This window comes from Macaca thibetana, chromosome 19 (assembly GCF_024542745.1).
Source record: "Macaca thibetana thibetana isolate TM-01 chromosome 19, ASM2454274v1, whole genome shotgun sequence".
Lineage (NCBI taxonomy): Eukaryota > Metazoa > Chordata > Mammalia > Primates > Cercopithecidae > Macaca > Macaca thibetana.
In genome coordinates, this window is record NC_065596.1 from 8,183,683 (window position 1) to 8,202,802 (window position 19,120).

Here is a 19,120-nt window from a genome sequence, read left to right on the forward strand (position 1 = left end):
CCTGGGTTAGGTGTCCGCCTCCCTGGGTTAGCTTGTTTCAGGGATGGGGGCTATGAGTTCTTTCTCGGAGTCCCATTTCATCATGCACTGTGAATCCCTTTAACATCTTTTAACATCTCATTTCAGATCTCATCATTGAAAACGCAAATCCAGTCTCAGGAATCGGACTTAAAGTCCCAGGAAGACGATCTGAACCGAGCCAAGTCGGAGCTGAACCGATTGCAGCAGGAGGAAACCCAGCTGGAGCAGAGCATTCAGGCCGGGCGAGTCCAGCTGGAAACCATTATCAAGTCCCTGAAGTCAACGCAAGACGAAATCAACCAGGTACTTCTGTGGAGCCGGGTCCCTGCCACATGCCATGGACCAGCAAGCCCCAAGAGCTGAGGCTGCCACTGCTGGACTCCTTTGCTCTCACCCTTGTTACTTAGCGAAGGTCTCTTTTGGGAGGCCGTGGTGCTGGCCTGGAGGCGCAGGGCCAAGAACTCCCCAGGGCATGTTCCAGAGGGTGTTGGCATTGCCTGGAGGAGTTCACTTTCCTTTCCTGAGCACACAGCATCTTCAGGGAGTAGGCGGGGCGGGGTGGGAACGTTTAATTAATGACTCATTTGGAGAGACCTTGGGGTTCCTTCCAGCCTGGTCCTCACACAAACAAGAGGGACAAAGTCAGAGAGATGACTCCTTTGTCCCTGGGCAAGAGAACAGATGTCCTCTGCAGTCACTGGTGTGTTCAGGAGGCACCACCCTGGAGCATCGCACCATGCAGGACCCCCATTCTCAAAGCTGTCTGGGGTGCCCCCACCCTCCTCCCAGTCCAGGGTGGTGCTGGCTTCTTGTGGCCTGCAGCTTTTGCCTTTCCCTGCTCTCCTGTGGGCAGTAGTTGAAGGCCTCTGTCCTGGCCCTGAGCATCCAGTCTGCAGAGTGGTTGTGACACGGGCCCTCGGCCTGTTTGGGAGTGGCCAGGCACACTTCCTTTCCCAATTGAACCGGTCTCTCTCTGTGCTCTGTTAGCCAGTTTATAGGCCACAGTTGATCATAAACATGGACTGCTCAGAGATTTACTGCCTTTTCTTGTGCTTTATGGTTAATATCTGTAGGATTACTTTCAGTGCTTTCTAACCCTTAGAGTTTGTAGTTGGGTGTCAGGAGCAAAGATATGTTGCTTTGCTCAGTGCAGTGCCTTACACCTGTCATCCCAGTACTTTAGGAGGCAGGAGGATCACTTGAGGCCAGGAGTTCAAGACCAGACTGGGCAACATAGTGAGACCCCATCTCTACAAAAGATACATTTGTAGAGATGGGGCCTCGGTATGTTGCCCAAAAATATAGGTGGTGACGTGCGCCCGTAGTCCCAGCTACTCAGGAGGCTAAGGCAGGAGGAGTTTCTGAGCCCAGGAGCTCAAGGCTACAGTGAGCTATGATCACTCCACTGCACGCCAGTCTGGGCAATAGAGTGAGACCCTGTGTCTTAAAAAAAAAAGTCTTTCCTGACATATTTTCCTGACCCTGTTTAATGCTGATGATGTCTTTGTTGCACAGGCAAGGAGCAAACTTTCCCAGCTGCACGAAAGCCGCCAGGAGGCCCACAGGAGCCTGGAGCAGTATGACCAGGTGCTCGATGGAGCCCATGGCGCCAGCCTGACCGACCTGGCCGACCTGAGCGAAGGCGTCTCCCTGGCAGAGAGGGGCGGTTTTGGAGCCATGGTAAAGGTTGAATAAATGTATTACAGTACGGGGCTCTGGTCCCCGGGTGTGACAGCAGAACATCCCACCCGCCAGATCTGTTCATGGCCAACGTTGGTTCCATCCAAGCGCAGGCGGCTGTCTCTTGGTTTTGCTGCCACTTTGTGCGTTCACACCAAGCCTCGCAGCCTGGCACAGGTGGCCATGCTGAATCCTGGCTTCCAGAACAAAGTCCAAGATAGGCCAGGATCCTTTCAAAACCTGTTTTGAAAGCGCTCCATCTCTGCGGCAGCATTACACTGGGCCAACCACCCAAATTCAGAGGGCTTCTCAAACTTAACCAAAATTGGATCCGTTTCTACTCATTGTGGAAACCCCACATTCTACTGATCGGGGGCAGGGGACATCTGAGGGGTATGTGTCTATGTATATGTGTGTTTCCACAAGGAACACCTTGAAAAGCAAATGTGTTGCTAAAGATGAGGAAATAATGGCAGGCAGCCCTCCCAGGGTGTTCCTGTTTCAACTAAGAATTGGCCTCTCCTGAAATTTTGATTATGTTTAAAAACCTCTGCACTTTACTCCCATCTCATGACCTTAGAGTTGTGATCAGGCCTGGGGCAGGGGACTGTTGGCCCCCTAGATTTTTGAGAGATCTCGAGCCCCTGATACCAAGACAGGTGTGATCTTTTCCTAGGTGGTCACATCCCCCCTGTTCATGCCAGAGTCTGCCCCTGCAGCCTCGAACCTGGGGACATGCGGCTTCCCATTTTGTCTTGGTGCTGTTGCGGGAGCGGATGGGCTGGGCCGCGCGGTCTGGATGTTTCCTTGGTGCTCTGCTGCCTCGAGCAGCTCTCTCCGTGCTGCCACCCTCTCTCCCCGGGCTCCTCCCTGGAGCCCTTCTGCTCCTGGGTCTGTGTTCGTCATGGATTCCTCCTCCTCCCTGGAATAAGAGTGAGCGCTCATGCTCTCTAAACACCACACTTGCCTCTTTATGTTCAATGCTTGACTTGTTCCTCTTCTCAGCAGCCGAGTCCTCAGTCCCAAGGATTTATGGGGAAGCACACGCATCCCCTGGGCTGCTGGGAAGGCCCTGCTGGCGAGCTCATCTGTCTCTTGTGTCTGGCCCACACTGGGTGTACTGCCTCCCTCTTTCCTCCCATACTCTCTTTTCTCGTGGACTCGTAATGAGGTGGCTTCCATAGCCGCCCCCCGGGCCCGTCATCTTCAGCTTTATCGTCTAAATTTAAACGATGAGCATTCATCCTTCATGAATTACGAGAAGCCAGAACTCCTCGCTTTGCTCCCTGACTGTTCTTGGCGTGTGTGTTTCCGCCTCACAACCCGGCTCCTACTTTCCCCATCTGGCATTGTCCCCTGGCACTGCTTTTGGCTTGTCCTGCTCAGTCTTCGTTCAGGGAACAGCTTCCTCGTCAACGTCCCTTTTGCAGGTTTTTAGAAACCGGTTTTCTTGGATAAAAGTTGGCAGTGAAGTGGCAGTTTGCAAGAGGCCAGTGATTCCCCCAACTCCAAAGACAGATTTTTACCTTTCTTGTTATTTTTGTTCATCTTTTGGGCAGGGCAAAGGTTACATGAGAGACAATTACTTTGGGAATGTAGATATAAGATATGTTACATGGAAATTTGCAACCGGCGTCCGAAAGAAAAACTGTCTTTATCTTGTTGTACAAATACAGTTTTTAAAGCATTTTTCTGACTTGTTTCTATTTCTTAATAAATACTTGGAAGAGAGATTTTTGTTTACTCCTGAACACTTCAAGACTGCTTCAGAGCTGAGGGAGAGGTGCCTTAGTTCTCCCTTGTGGGTTGAAGTTGGGGATTTTAAGTCCCTAAGAATAGTGTATCCACAGTGGTACATCTGAAACTTCCTATGTTTGGACAGTTCTACTCAAGTTACTAAATTCCATGTGAAACTCACGCAGTGTGACTTTATCTCAAAAGTCAGGGTTTTTTGTTTGTTTTTTTTTTTGAGACTGAGTGTCTCTACTCTGTCTCCCAGACTGGAGTGCAGTGGCACGATCTCAGCTCACTGCAACCTCGGCCTCCTGGGTCCAAGTGATTCTCCTGCCTCGGCCTCCCAAGTAGCAGAGACTACAGGCACGTGCCACCACGCCCAGCTCATTTTTGTGTTTTTAGTGCAGTGTTGCCCAGGCTGATCTCAAACTCCCGACCTCAGGCAATCCGCCCGCCTCGGCCTCCCCAAATGCTGGGATTAGAGGCGTGAGCCACGGCACCCCGCCAAAGTCAGGGTTCTTAAAACCATATTTATTTCTTGTCTCTCATCTGATTATGAGAATATTGGCCTCTTGCTCACCATCCAATCAACTTGTAGAGAGAAGCTAATAAGTCATCCCAGACTTAGGTCTTACTGAGGACAGATTAAGAAAGGTTGGATCATCTGTCACATCCAGCCCCAGTGGCATGCTGGAGCCAGTTTTTATTGACTTTCCAGAACCGATTATTAAATAGAAACTGGCCGGGCACAGTGGCTCACACCTGTAATCCCAGTCCTTTGGGAGGCTGAGGTGGGAGGATTGCTTGAGGCCAGGTGTGTGCCACTGCACTCCAGCCTGGGTGACACAGCGAGACTCAATCTCTTAAAAAAAACCCAAAAAACAAAAAACAGGAACTTGTGAGCTGGTTGCTTGGAAACTTGAAATCAACCACAGTGAGACTGTTTATACCACAGGAATTGGCAGAAGCTCTAAACCAGGGCTTTTTTCTGAGAGAACTGATTCCCAGCACACCCCTGCTGCCCAGCACTCCTCTAAAGGCAGGAATGTCACAGAAGCTCCTTGAGCCCCCTTTCAGAGTTACCATGTGTATTTCCTAAGAAGGGCACTACTTCACACTGGTTGCTGAACTTGTTGAAGATACTACATCTCTGCGAAGGGCCGTGTCATTCATCCTGGCCTTTGTCTGCTGTACTCGTGTCCCCCAAGTTGGCAGATGGGTCTTTTCTCCTTGGTAGGTGGTCTGCAGGGGGTAGAATTGATGGTATCTTTGTAACAGGGAAATCCCATTTCCCACTCTGATTCTGTGCAATGGAATCAAAACCACCTTTAGGTACCCTGACCTCCTGAATCCTGCTGGGGTCTCAGGCTTCCCCTTAGAAGGGGAAGGAGTGATTGTGGTTTCAGGCCAGTGACTCCTGAGAAAGAGATTGCAGGCCTGACTATCAGTGCAGGGGGCTTGCAACCTGCGTTCCCAGAACCTTAAGTCTCTTTTCTGCCATTGTTAACTGTTATTTGGAAATCTTCCAAGTGATGACTGAAAACACTGAAAAAAAAGAAAACCTTATAAATAAATGCCAATGAAAAACTAAATAGAGCCAGGCATGGTGGCGAGTGCCTGTAGGCCCAGCTACTTGGGAGGCTGAGGCAGGAGGATCCTTGAGCCCGGGAGTTCTGGGCTGTAGTGTGCTATGCTCATTGGGTGTCTACACTAAGTCATCAGTACGTTACCTTCTGGGAGCAGGGGACCACCAGTCGCCTAAGGAGAGGTAAACCTGCCCTGATCAGAAACGGAGCAGGTCAAAACTCCCATGCTGATTGAATAGCCATTGCCCTCCAGCCTGGGCAGCACAGTGAGATCCTACCTTTAAAAACAAACAAACTAAATAGAAGCTTTCCTTCTGAGGTCAGACTGGCATTCTTAACTCACTGCTTTATCCAGGTCATGATCCCTCTCTTTCTTCTGGAACAAATACATTCCTCCTTCCATGGAGCAGTGTGAGAGGTGGAGTTTCCACGTGGGCCTCCTGGCCTCCTTAGAGTAGGACTTCTCCATCTTTGTCTGCGTCCGAGAACCCCATCAGATGCTCGCTGGGCGTGTGTGTCTTGTGGTGGTCAGCACCTGACGTCCACTCAGCACTGTCTCCAGCTGCGGTGCTTGTGGACATCTGTACTTTAGTTGTCTAAGAACCTGGCTTGGTTTCCCCACCTTGGGAAAACTCTGTGGTCGGAGGCTCCAGCTAATGTTTCCCAGGTAAGAAAAACCATTCCGTGTTCATCAGATGGCAGGGATGTGGGTGCATTCTCCCGAAGCGGGGACTGAGGAAGAAGCACTCACACTAATTCACTCATTCACAGCCTGGACCAGTGGCTCGTCTTAACTCTGTACCTCTCAGAATTGTCCTGCACCCCTAAGTTGGCTGCCCCAGAGTGGTGGCAGCCTTGCCAGGAAACTTTCTTTTGAACCTTTGATGTCATTGCCCCAAACCATTTGTCCCTATTTTCGTGGAAGCCCCAGCTTTTTAATGATTTTGTTTTGGTCGGTTGGAATACTGGACTGGTGTGTGAGCCCCACACAGGGATGCCAGTGTGTGTGCCAAATTCAGTGAGGGTGTTGTGCTGTTTTTTTAATATCACAGTGAAACATTCATGTTTTCACTGAGGGTGTGTCTTTATTAACTAAAACAGAGTCCTTATTTAAACCAACTGCATTGTTCCCGTGTATATGACAAACCCACCCTTTTCAGGCTACTTCCCACTACAAAAATGTGCTCTTCAAAAGTAAATATTTTTTTCTTCTTGTTTAAATGAACCTGTTTGTTTCTAGAAATACACACCTTTAAAAAAAATGCAAAGCGTTGTGTATGCTCTAGTAATTCTAACTGCATGAGTACTTATTTCCTCATAGCACAGAAACAACCAGCATGTTTCTTGGTATGAAAACTCCATTTTCTCAAATACCCACCTGGGTACATACTCACCGAGAAAAGGATGATTGAGGAAGGTCACACCTTTGAAATGAGGCCTGTGCTGCTGTCGTTGAGTGACTCTTTGCAGTTTTCTTGATGGCATTTCCAAATGTATTATTTTTTTCTGACTCAGTGGGTAAAAAAATATTGTTTAAATTTCAGGTAAAATAGACATAAACGGCCGGGCATGGTGGCTCACACCTGTAATCCCAGCACTTTGGGAGGCCGAGGCTGGTGGATCACTTGAGGTCAGGAGTTCAATACTGGCCTGCTCAATATGGTGAAACCCCGTCTCTACTAAAAATACAAAAATTAGCTGGGCATGGTGGTGTGCGCCTGTAATCCCAGCTACTCGGGAGGCTGAGGCAGGAGAATCACTTGAACCTGGGAGGTGGAGGTTGCAGTGAGCCAAGATTGTGCCACTGCATTCCAGCCTGGGTGACAAGAGTGAAACTCTGTCATCACTTGACCATCTTCACTGTCTTTAAGTGTATAGTTCGGTAGTGTTAGGTGTATTCACATTGTTGTGGAACCCAGCTCTAGAACGTTTTCATCCCCATGAAATACCCACTCCCCATCCCCCTACCCACAGCCCCTGGCAACCACTGTTCTACTTTGTCACTGTGAACGTGATGGCTCTATGGTCCTCATAGAAGAGGAGTCATACCTTGTGCATCGTTTTGTGACTGTTATTTCACTCAGCATCCTGTCCTCAAGGTTCTTCCATGTTGGAGCATGTGTCAGAATTTGCTTCCTTTTGAAGGCTGGATCAGATTCTGTTGTGTGGCTCTTTACAATTTTCTTGATGACATTTCCAAATTCATTATTTTTTTCTGACTCAGAAAAAAATTTTGTTTTTCCATTTCGTTTATCCATTCATTCATCGATGGACATTGAAGTTGCTTCCACTCAATGATTTTTTAATGAACTTTTATTTTAGAATAGTTTTTAGATTTATGAAAAAATTGCGAAGATAGGCCAGGTGTGGTGGCTCATGCCTATAATCCCAGCACACTGGGAGGCTGAGGTGGGAGGATCAGCTGAGCTCACGAGTTCAAAACCAGCCCTGGCAACATAGTGAGATACTTCATTTCTACAAAAAATATAAAAATTAGCCAGGCTTGGTGGTGCACGCCTGTAGTCCCGGCTACTCAGGAGACCAATGTGGGAGGATCACTTGAGCCCAAATGGTCAAGGCTGGAGTAAGCCATGAGCATGCAACTGCACTCCAACCTGGACAACAGAGTGAGACCCTGTTTCAGAAAAAGAAAAACTGCAAGATAGTGCATAGTTCCTCTATATCCCACACCTGGTTCCTCCTGTTAGTCGCATCACATACAGTACATTCGTCACGACCAATGAACCAGTATTGAACATTATTATTCACTCCAGTTCATATTTCTTCAGTGATCTTTATTTTTTTAAAGATACAGGGTCTTGCATTGTTGTGGCTGGAGTGCAGTGGCACAATCGTAGCTCACTGTAACCTCCACCTCCTGGGTTCAAGCAATCTCGTGAGTCAGCCTCCCAAGTAGCTGGGACTATGGGTACATGCCACCATACCTGGCCTTTTTTTTTTTTTTTTTTTTTTTTTTGAGGCAGAATCTCACTTACTCTGTCACCCAGGCTGGAGTGCAATGGCGCAATCTCAGCTCACTGCAACCTCCGCCTCCTGGGTTCAAGCAGTTCTCCTGCCTCAGCCTCCCAAGTAGCTGCAATTACAGGTGCCTGCCACCACCCCCAGCTAATTTTTTGTATTTTTAGTAAAGACAGGGTTTCACCATGTTGGCCAGGCTGGTCTTGAACTCCTGACCTCAGGTGATCCGCCCGCTTTGGCCTCCCAGAGTGCTGGGATTACAGGCATGAGCCCGCGCCTGGCCACATTTTTAAATTTTTGTTTTTATAGAGATGGGCTTTTGCTATGTTGCCCAGGCCAGTCTCGAACTCCTGGCTGAATCATTCTTTTTAGGGTCATGCTACTCAAAGTGGAAATGTGAGTTAAGTATGGAATTCCGTCCTTTGCTTTAACTCAGAAATAATCAAATCCTTGTCCTGTTTCTTCACAAAATTATAGGATGATCCTTTCAAAAATAAAGCCTTGTTATTTAGCAACAACACGCAAGAGCTGCATCCGGATCCTTTCCAGACAGAAGACCCCTTCAAATCTGACCCATTTAAAGGAGCTGATCCCTTCAAAGGTATCTCACTTGCTACCCACTTTCTCATTGAAATACTGTGTGTTTTCTGTCAAATTTAGAATGGTTGAAGGGCTAGAAAAGTAAGGACATGCCACAGTCTGAAATGGAGGGGGAAAGGAACACCTTTTTGTTTTGTTTTGTTTTGTTTTGTTTGGAGATGAACTCTCGCTGTCACCCAGGCTGGAGTGCAGTGGCGCAATCTCGGCTCACTGCAACCTCCGCCTCCTGGGTTCAAACAATTCTCCTGCCTCAGCCTCCTGAGTAGCTGGGATTACAGGCGCCCATCACCCCACCTGGCTAATTTTTGTATTTTTAGTAGAGTCGGGGTTTCACCGTGTTGCCCAGGCTGGTCTCGAACTCTTGACCTCAGGTGATCCAGCCACCTCAGCCCCACAAAGTGCTGAGATTACAGGTGTGAGCCACCGCGCCCGGCAGGAATGCCTTTTAAGCTTCTTATCTCACCCTGTTAACCAGAGAGCCAAGGCATCGAGACACAGTGGGAAGCGTTCCAAGCTCACCACAAGACCCACATTTGAAAGCAGCTTGGCCAGTCCCCTTCAACTCTTCAGTACTTCAATTTCCTCATCCCTCAGCAGGTTAATAAATTTGCTCCTTGCTCACCTCACAGGGTTGATAAAATAATCAGAGCTAGTAATGATCATGAAAGTACCTGGCAAACCATGGGTTCCTACATAAACGTAAGGTCTGGATAATTTTAGGAGTCTATCCAGAGCCACACCTGAATCAAGAATAACTAAGAATTCCGGAAACAAGATGTCCTAATTTATCTCCATGTTTCAGAGCAAAACAGTGTTTCCAGGAGGAAGGCTCTCTGTACATTTCTGAGAAAAACACTGAGGTGGGGAGAGAACAGTGGAAGTTTCAGCTTCAGCTTGGAGTTGAAGCCTGCCAGGTCTGAGAGGCGAATCCAGCAGCCCCTGACGCCCAGGGGTGCCACCGCCTCATTGCTGCAGGGCTGGTGGTGAAGTGAGGGACAGCCCAGGGTCCTGTGTCCTCTTACCCAGGGAGGTGGCAGGCAGATGGGATAAAGGAAACCCGGCATGGGAAGAGAAGAGTGGATTCTAGCCCGCTCTGTGTCTTCCCCTACTCCAGCCTGTGTGGGACAGCCACCAGTACCTTCCTTCTCATCTTAAACATTCCAGCCAGAAACAGCTGCCTCCTCCAGGTCCCCCTCTTTGATTTGCCAAGGTTTCGAGGGCAGGTGGATAGAAATAATATTATTTCTATCGAGGGCAAGAGAAGGAAATAACATTCTCTCCCTACGTTGGAGGAGTAGAAGGCAACGAAAGGCCTGGCAGGTGGGTGGCTGTGTTCAAGGGCCCAGCCCGCGTCCTATGCCCTAAAGCTAATAAGCATTTCTCTCCTCTCCCACCCAGGCGACCCGTTCCAGAATGACCCCTTTGCAGAACAGCAGACAACTTCAACAGGTAAAGTTCAGTGTTTCCTGGACCAGTCTTTAGACTGTGTCCAGTCCTGGCTCAGAAGTTTCACGTGGCGGGACTTGTGTCCACACACACCGGGATGGAAGCCATGTAACTGGGAAGGATGGCCGTCCATCCATGTTACACCCATCCTCGGTCCTGTTCCCTTCTGGAGGTGGCTCCCCTCCCTAGGTCCAGTCACTGCCTGCATCCCACCCTGGAGTGTGGTGGGATCACATTGCCTGCTAATTTATTTATTTATTTTATTTTTTGAGACGGAGTCTTGCTCTGCTACCCAGGCTGGAGTGCAGTGGTGTGATCTTGGCTCACTGCAACCCCTGCCTCCTGAGTAGCTAGGACTATGGGCGCCCTCCACCATGCCCAGCTAATTTTTGTATTTTTAGTAGAGACGGGGTTTCACCATGTTGTCCAGGCTCATCTCGAACTCTTGGTCCTCAAGTGATCTGCCTGCCTTGGTCTCCCAAAGTGCTGGGATGACAGGCGTGAGCCACCATGCCTGACCAATTTATTTTTTTCAGGTGAAATTTATATAACGTAAAAGTCACTATTTTAAAGCATCCATTTCAGTGGTATTGAGCACACTCACAGTGTTGTGCAGTGATCACCTGCCTTCACCTAGTTCCACAACATTCTCATCCCCCCAAAAGGAGACCCCATCCCCATCAGAAGTCACTCCCTGTTCCCTCCCCCAACCCCTGGCACCCACTAATCTATTTTCTGTCTCTATGGATTTACCTGCATTATTATTATTATTATTATTATATCCATCTCCTGCAGGATATATTATTATTTATTTAGAGACAGGGTTTAACTCTGTTGCCCAGGCTGGAGTGCAGTGGTGCAATTATAGCTCACTACAGCCTTGACCTCCTGGGCTCAAGCAGCCTTTCTGCCTCAGCCTCCTTAGTAGCTGGTGCTACAGGCACGTGCCACCACACCTGGCTAATTTTTTATTTTTTTTGTTTTTACAAGCAGGGGTCTCTCTGTGTTGCCCATGCTGGTCTTGAACTCCTGGCCTCAAATGGTCCTCCTATCTCAGTCTCCTAAAGTGATTGGAGGGTTGGGATTACAGACATGAGCCACCATGCCTGGCCAGGATATTATTATTTTTAAAGTCAATTTTATTGAGTGGTATAATGTACACAGAACAAAATTCACCTATTTTATTATGTAACAAGATGAGTTTCAACAAATATGCACAGTTGTGTGAGATTTGAGAACACTTCGGTCATTCCTGAGGCCTGTTTGTTGTCACCCTCCACCCTCTCCCCAGGCTGCCCTGGCCACCACTGCCCTATTTTCCATCACTAGCGTTCTTCCCTTTCTAGAATTCCATGTAAACGGCATCATTCTGTGGTGTGTCCTTTTATGCCTGGGTTCTTTCACTCGGTATAATGTTTACTCACGGGGCATTTTTCCTTCTAGATCCATTTGGAGGGGACCCTTTCAAAGAAAGTGACCCATTCCGTGGCTCTGCCACCGACGACTTCTTCAAGAAACAGACAAAGAATGACCCATTTACCTCGGACCCATTCATGAAAAACCCTTCCTTACCTTCGAAGGTGAGTGGGGTGGGACGTTGCCTGGGAGAGCCGCACGCCTGCTCTATGTGTGTGAGGGTGGCACTTCCCGAAGGCCTCCTTCCCTTCGTGGAGTGTACGTGGTGCCTGCGAGTATGGGCCTTGGTGCCTGTTCTCTGGGAGCTGGTATCTCAGGCTGATTGCATTCCTGCTGAGTGAGGGAGCTGTCTGGCCTAGTCACTGCAGTGACTCGCCTGTGAGCCCCAAGGTTCAGTCAGCTGTCCAGTGGCCCCACGTCAGGGCAAGGAGGATGTCACCCACAGTTCTTATTCCTCTATCCCCATCCCCACCCCTCAACTCTAGTCATCTGCCTCCACTGCCCCTTCGTCTCCCAAAAAAGACTAAATCAAACAAGCACCACATACTTGCACGGCCCCGGCCACCCCACACGGTCCTTGTAACACACAGCACTGGTGGGGACCTTAGAGTCACCTTGGTGGGTGCCCCTGTCACGGCAGGAGTAAGTGCAGGCGTCTCAGCCCGACTGCCTTGCCTGGTGTTGTCTCCTGAGAGCATCAGCCAACTCTGACCCTCCAGTTTCCAACTCCAGGACACCTGTGCTTCCATCCGCAGGCGTGGCAGACACCGGGCATTTTGCACATTATGCCTAAGAGATTGGGTTAAATAGCTGTCAACTTGGATTTTAAAACAAAACAAAAAAAAAGCAGTCTCTGGTGATGGAGGAGAGGATTTTAATGATGGAGTGAGCTTGCTTCATAGCCTTTTTCTGTTTTCTAGGCTGCAACCCAGGCCCAGGGCCTGCTCAGAGACAAACACTTATCCCTCCTCCTCAGGGCTCCTGCTGCCCTGGTGCCCACCTCCCTCACTCCCTGTGGACCTTTTGGTCTTTAGCGCTTGGAGCTCTTTGAAGGCAACGATTCATTTGCAGTGTTTTCTTATTGGCCCCTTTTTAACGTCCTTAAGACCTGTAGCATTCCTGGTATAGGTGATCTGTTTACCAATTTCATTGACCTTCTCCATACCTTTTCCATAACCAACTTTTGGCTTCATTTTTCTCTACTGCTTGTTTTCTATTTCATTTATTTTCTCTTTTCTATTTCTATTTTTTCCATTTCCTTACTCCTGTTTATTTAGGGTTTACCTTGCTCTTCTAATGTCTTAAGCTCCAACCTTCATTCATTGATTTTAGACTTCATTTTCTAGTACAGGCGGTCCCTGAGTTACGATGGTTCAACTTACAGTTTTTTGATTTTACAGTAGTTTTATTGAGATGCAGTCCCATCATAAGTCAAGGAGTGTCTGGATTTATGTTGGTTCGACTTATGATTTTTTGCTTTATGATGGGTTTATTGGGATATTAAGTACATTTTCGACTTAAGATATTTTCAAATTACAATAGGTTTATCAGGACGTAACCCCATGGTAAGTCAAGGAGCGTCTGTATAAATTTAAAGCAACGTATTTCCCGCAAGCACTACTTTACCTGTATTTCATATATTTGAGTACTTTGTCTCTTCATTGCCATTCAGTTTTGAGATGTTTCCCAGTTTCCCTTGTGAATTCTGTTTACCCATGGATTACTTAAAAGTGTGTTGTTTCATTTCCATACACTTGGCTTCTTCTCCTAGGTCTATTATAATACTATTATTATTGATTTTTAATTCAATTTGTTATTAGAGAACATTTTCTGTATGTTTTCAATACCTTCACATTTATCAAGGGTTGCTGTTTATGGCCTATGTTGGTGAACAAACCATGTACACTTGAGAAGAATGTGTATCTAGTTGTTGGGTGTAATGTTCTACAAATGGCAGCGAGGTTGAGCTTCCTGATAGTGTTCAGATTATGTGTGTCTTCATTGTTTGTTCCTTTTTTAGTTCTACCAATGGCTGAGAGAGAGGTGTTAAACGTTCTCCTATGATTGTGGAATTGTTCATACTGCACTTTAATTTGATCAAGTTTTGTTTTGTGTATTTTGAAGCTCTGTCAGGTGCATAGATGTTTATGATTGTTGTGTCTTTCTGACACAACAACCTTTTTATCATTATAAAAGGTTCCCATTTGATCTCTGGTGATGTTCTTTGTCTTGAAGTCTGTTTTATCACTTCATTCTCCTCATGTTATTCACTATATGATATATCATTTTTCAACCATTTACTTTCAACTTACCTGGGTCTTTAAAACTGATAGATGTCTTTTGTAACTAGCGTAGTGTTGCGACTTGCTTTTTTTTTTTATCCAGTCAGAAGTCCCTGCCTTTTAAATGGAATGTTTAGTCCATTAACATTTAATGTAATTATTGATATGGTTTAAGTCTACTATTTTATTATTTGCTTGCTTTTTATCCCATGTTTTGTTTCCTGGCTTCTTTTGGATTGTTTGAATGTTTTTTGGAATTCTATCTATTGGCCTTTTATTATTTTAATCATACCTCTTTTAATGATTGTTTAGAGGTTGCTTAGGAAATACCGTGTACAGTTTTAACTTTTCATAGTCTACTTGAGGTTAGTATTGTATTATCTCATGTAAAATGTAGAAAATTGCAACCATTTGTCCACCCACCCTTACAGCCAGCGTGTCTTATGTTATAGCCGTCATGTGAATATCATACATCTAAATACATTAGAAACTCCATAAGACCCTTATAATTTTTGCATTAATCCATTGTGGTTATTTTAAAGAAAAAGGAAAAAAGTAGTCATTTAGTTTTACCCACATATGTACCATTCTGATACTCTTCATTTCTTTCTGAAGAGTGGATTTCCCTCCATTATCGTTTTCCTTCAGCCTAAATAACTTTCTTTAGCACTTCTTATAGTGCAAATCAACTGTATTGTCACTTTTTTGTTTTTATTTTTGAAACAGAGTCTAACTCTGTTGCTCAGGCTGAAGTGCAGTGGTGTGATCTTGGCTCACTGCAGCCTCAACCTCCTGGGCTCAAGGAATTCTCCCACCTAAGCCTCCCAAGTTGCTGGGACCACAGGCATGTACCTCCACACCCAGCTAATTTTTTATTTTTTGTAGAGATTGGATCTCTATATGTTGGTCAGGCTGGTCTCAAACTCCTAGGCTCAAGCAATCCTCCTCCCTCAGCCCCTCCAAAGTGCTGGGATCACAGGCTTGAGTCACTGTACCCGGCTGTTACTCTTTTTTTTTTGCAACCTCTGCCTCCCAGGTTCAAGGGATTTCTGGCTAATTTTTGTATTTTTAGTAAGACGGAGTTTCACCATGTTGGCCAGGCTGGTCTTGACCTGAACTCAAGTGATCTGCCCGTGTCATCCTCCCAAAGTGCTGCAATTACAGGCATGAGCCACTGTGCCAGGCCTGTTGTCATTCTTGAAGGACGTTGCATTTGATGTAGGTTGTTGGGCTTTTGTTTGTTCGTTTAGCACTTTTAGCGTGTTTTTCCACTGCCTTCCAGCCTCCATTGTCCTTGATGAGAGGAATTTTTTTTTTTTTTTTTGAGACAGAGTCTTGCTCTGTCGCCCAGGCTGGAGTGCAGTGACGCAATCTCAGCTCACTGCAAGCTCCACCTCCCGGGTTCACGCCATTCTACTGCCTCAGCCTCCCAAGTAGCTGGGACTATAGGCGCCCACCACCATGCCTACCTAATTTATTTTATTTTTAGTAGAGACAGGGTTTTACCATGTTAGCCAGGATAGTCTCGATCTCCTGACCTCGTGATCCACCCGCCTCAGCCTCCCAAAGTGCTGGGATTACAGGTGTGAGCCATCGCGCCCGGTGGAGAGGAGTATTCTTTCATTGTTATCCTGTATGTAATAGATGGTTTTTCTCTGGCTACTTTCAAGATTCTCTCTTTATCTTTGGTTTTCAGTAGTTTTTGAAGTTTCTGGGTGTAGTTTTCTTGGTGTTTATACTGTTTAGGCTTTGCTCAGCTTCTTCAATCTGTAAATTATGCTTTTCAACAAATTTGGTAAGTTTTCATTGCTGGGTTCAGTGGCTCATTCCTGTAATCCCAGCACTTTGGGAGGCTAAGGCGGGCGGATCACTTGAGGCCAAGTGTTCAAGACCATCCTGGCCAATGTGGTGAAACCCCGTCTCTACTAAAAGTACAAAAATTAGCCAGGCGTGGTGGTGCACACTTGTAATCCCAGCTACTTGGGAGGCTGAGTCAGGAGAATCGCTTGAACCCGGGAATCAGAGGTTGCAGTGAGCCGAGATTGCGCCACTGCACTCCAGCCTGGGTGACAGAGTGAGACTCCGTCTCAGAACAACAACAACAAAACAAATTTGGTAAGCTTTCAGCTGTCAGTTCTCCTAATTTGTTTTTTCTGCCCCATTTTCTCTCCCCTCTCTTTCTGGGATTCCAGTTACATGGATGTTAGACCCTTTGTTATTGTCCCACAGGTTCCTGAGGCTCTATTTATTTATCTTTTCATTCTTTTTTCTCCTTTTTCTTCAGATTGAGTAATTTCTACTGTTCTGTTTTCAACTTCACTTACTCTTTCTTTTATTACTGGTTATTTAGCTAACCTAATGGAGTGTTTGTTTGTTTGTTTGAGACAGAGTCTTACTCTTTCGCCCAGGCTGGAGTGCAGTGGGGTAATCTCAGCTCACTGCAACCTCCACCTCCCAGGTTCAAGCCATTCTCCTGCCTCAGCCTCCTGAGTAGCTGGGATTACAGGCATGCACCACTAAGCCTGGCTTATTTATTTATTTATTTTTGAGACGGAGTTTCACTGTTGTTGCCCAGGCTGGAGTACAATGGTATAATCTCGGCTCACTGCAACCTCTGCCTCCTGGGTTCAAGCAATTCTCTTGCCTCAGCCTCCCAAGTAGCTGGGATTACAGGTGTCCACCACCACACCCGGCTAATTTTTTGTATTTTTAGTAGAAACAGGTTTTACCATGTTGGCCAGGCTGGTCTCGAACTCCTGACCTCAGGTGATCCACTTGCCTTGGCCTCCCAAAGTGCTGGAATTACAGGTGTGAGCTATTGTGCCTCGCCCACGTGGCTAATTTTTGTATTTTTAGTAGAGACGGGGTTTTGCCATGTTGTCCAGGCTGGTCTTGAACTCCTGACCTCGGGTGATCCACTGCCCCCGGCGATGAAGTTTTTATTGTAGATAGACTTTTTCATTTCCGGAACTTTCATTTGTTTCTTTTGTATACTTTCTGTTTCTCTGCTAAGGTCGCCTGTCTTTTCATTCATTTTAAGTGTATTTTCCTTTTCCTCATTTAGCACAGTTATAATCACCGTTTTACGTTGTCCCTGTCTCAGAGTTCCACCATCTGGGTTATTTTGAGATTGGCTATGCTGATTGTCTTTTCTGGTGAGAATTGGTCACATTTTTCTAGTTCTTTGTATGTTTAGAAATGTATCTGATGCATGGTGAGTGTTCTGTGTCCAGACTATAGTCTGTTTTCTCCAAAGAGCAGGAATGGATTTGTTTCAGCAGGCAGTTAACTTGGTGGCACTCACACTGCAGACACTCTCCAGCAGATGGCAGAAGCTCCAATCCCGGCTCAGTTCTTGTGGCCTCAGCTGCAGGCTGCCTTGAGTCCCCCCAGGCTTGCATGGGCAGGGACCAGCCTGAGACAGGGGGAGAGTGGATCATGAAGTTCAGGGCTTACATCTCTGCCCCTCCATCCTGATTCCCCTCCCTTTTCCCGGGAGTAGTTGTCTCTGGGCTCCATCCTCCGGTGTTCAGATTCTACCAGAATCTTAGGCACCCGCATTGTGCTCTCCTGCTGTAGCTGGCGGAGTGGAAACTCAGCCTCCTGCTGTGTTCTTCTGCCACATTCAAATTCTCCTCCAAAGTCTTCTCCCTGCCTTGTTCACTTCCCAGCCTTCAGGCCACTGCTTTTTGTATTTGTAATTTTGGGGGTATTCTGTCCAGGTCGATAGGTGCTATATGCAGGAGGGTTGATCTGTTGCGATTTTACTCTGCCTGGGTTGAGTTTTAATCATTCCACTTTCCCTCCGGCCTGGCACCGGATGTTGTACTTCAACGTCAGGAAAGTCTGGTTGAATGAATGGGTGATAGAACAAATGAACTGCTTTTTACTCTTTCCTCTCTCCTTTCACTCAGCTCGACCCCTTTGAATCCAGTGATCCCTTTTCATCCTCCAGTGTCTCCTCAAAAGGATCAGGTGAGACCCATGGCTTATTTTCCTTCCTGACTATTCCTCGGGCAGTAGCAGAGCCTCCCCTCCCCGCCCAGTTAACACTTTCACTCCCAAAGCCAGTGTGGCCTCTGTGTTTGTGTCATTAGTCAGTGGCACCCAGATCCTGGCCTGAGCCCATTAGGCCAAAACAAGCATCTGCTGCTGCTCCTCTTCCCAGGCACGGCACGCGCTGGCATCTTTCTGGAAGGGAATTTTCGCAGTAGGAATTCAGTAATAGCACCAGTGATATTAACTACTGTTACTCACTCCTCCTTATAAATCTTTGGTTTGTATCTTTGGGTTTTCTGCCTAAAAGAAATCCAAAATTTGACCCCAGGTACTGGCCTGTGTTGTGGGTTCTGTGTTTGAAGGAACCCCATCTCACAGTGTAGAACTCGCAGATGCACGCTCGAGCCTTTACGCAATGGGAGCATCTGTGGACACCCCCTTTCTTTTGGGAACAGGCCCTGCTTGGTCCTGCAGCTTGTGCGGGGCGGATCATAGGCGAGTATATCCAGTACTCTAGGCAAATCCCTTCCAGGTCAGAGGAGAAAACACAGCAAAAACCTCTATCCAAAGACACCGCCCTGCATAAATCGTGTGGGTGGCGGGTCACCCTGGAGTTGCTCCTCCCCTCCTGACCCAGTGAGACCCAGCAGGACCCAGGGGCCATGCCCCTACAGCAACTTGTCACTCTTCCGATGACCGTGAATGATGCTGGCCCTCCCAGAGCGGTCATCACGGTGAGAAACCGTCTCGCCGCGCCAGCGTGGGCAGGCAGGCCTTGCTGAGGGACCTTCATGCAGACACGCGTGTCTAATGAATAAATGCAGCCTTCCTGAGTCTCCTGGTTCAGGAGCCATCTAGCATTTTCCCTCCACCCCAGAAGGTGTGTCTCTTAAAGACCTGTAACTCTGACTTTGTTGGTGCCAATTGCAGATCCCTTTGGAACCTTAGATCCCTTCGGAAGTGGGTCCTTCAATAGTGCTGAAGGCTTTGCCGACTTCAGCCAGATGTCCAAGGTAAAGCCCTCCACGGAGCTCCCGCGCCTCTGCTAGTGTGTTTGTGCCTCTTGTCATGGTGTGGGCTGCCAGGCGTAATTGTTCATGTCACGTATGTATCTCCCCGGCACCTTTCAAATACAAGGTTAGGCCTGGAAAGCACCCATGGCTGTGATCCGATGCACTTCAGTCCCTCAGGGTGAGCCCTGACTCATCCCAGTGGCAAAAGTGCCCTGGGCTCCCCCGGCTCCCACTGGTGTCTCACGACCATCGGGTCTCAGATGGTGAAGTCATTGCCATGGCCAAGTAGAAACTCGAGAAGGTGTTGGGCACAGGCGTCTCAAGAGGGCCGTGGGCAGCAGACTCGCAGGTGCAAGGCATCCGG

At 47.4% G+C, this 19,120-nt stretch overlaps 1 protein-coding gene across 7 annotated transcripts in view; it reads left to right on the plus strand.

Moving 5' to 3' along the window:
* EPS15L1 (epidermal growth factor receptor pathway substrate 15 like 1) overlaps nucleotides 1-19,120 on the plus strand; it is a 120,635-nt gene that overhangs the window by 71,423 nt on the left and 30,092 nt on the right. For all 7 annotated transcript variants that reach the window (XM_050769495.1, XM_050769497.1, XM_050769496.1 and 4 more), the window contains 7 exons: nucleotides 127-324; nucleotides 1,537-1,701; nucleotides 8,478-8,601; nucleotides 9,999-10,049; nucleotides 11,490-11,626; nucleotides 17,659-17,719; nucleotides 18,674-18,756. In XM_050769495.1, the coding sequence (XP_050625452.1) occupies nucleotides 127-324; nucleotides 1,537-1,701; nucleotides 8,478-8,601; nucleotides 9,999-10,049; nucleotides 11,490-11,626; nucleotides 17,659-17,719; nucleotides 18,674-18,756 (819 nt within the window). The remainder of the gene's footprint in view (nucleotides 1-126; nucleotides 325-1,536; nucleotides 1,702-8,477; nucleotides 8,602-9,998; nucleotides 10,050-11,489; nucleotides 11,627-17,658; nucleotides 17,720-18,673; nucleotides 18,757-19,120) is intronic.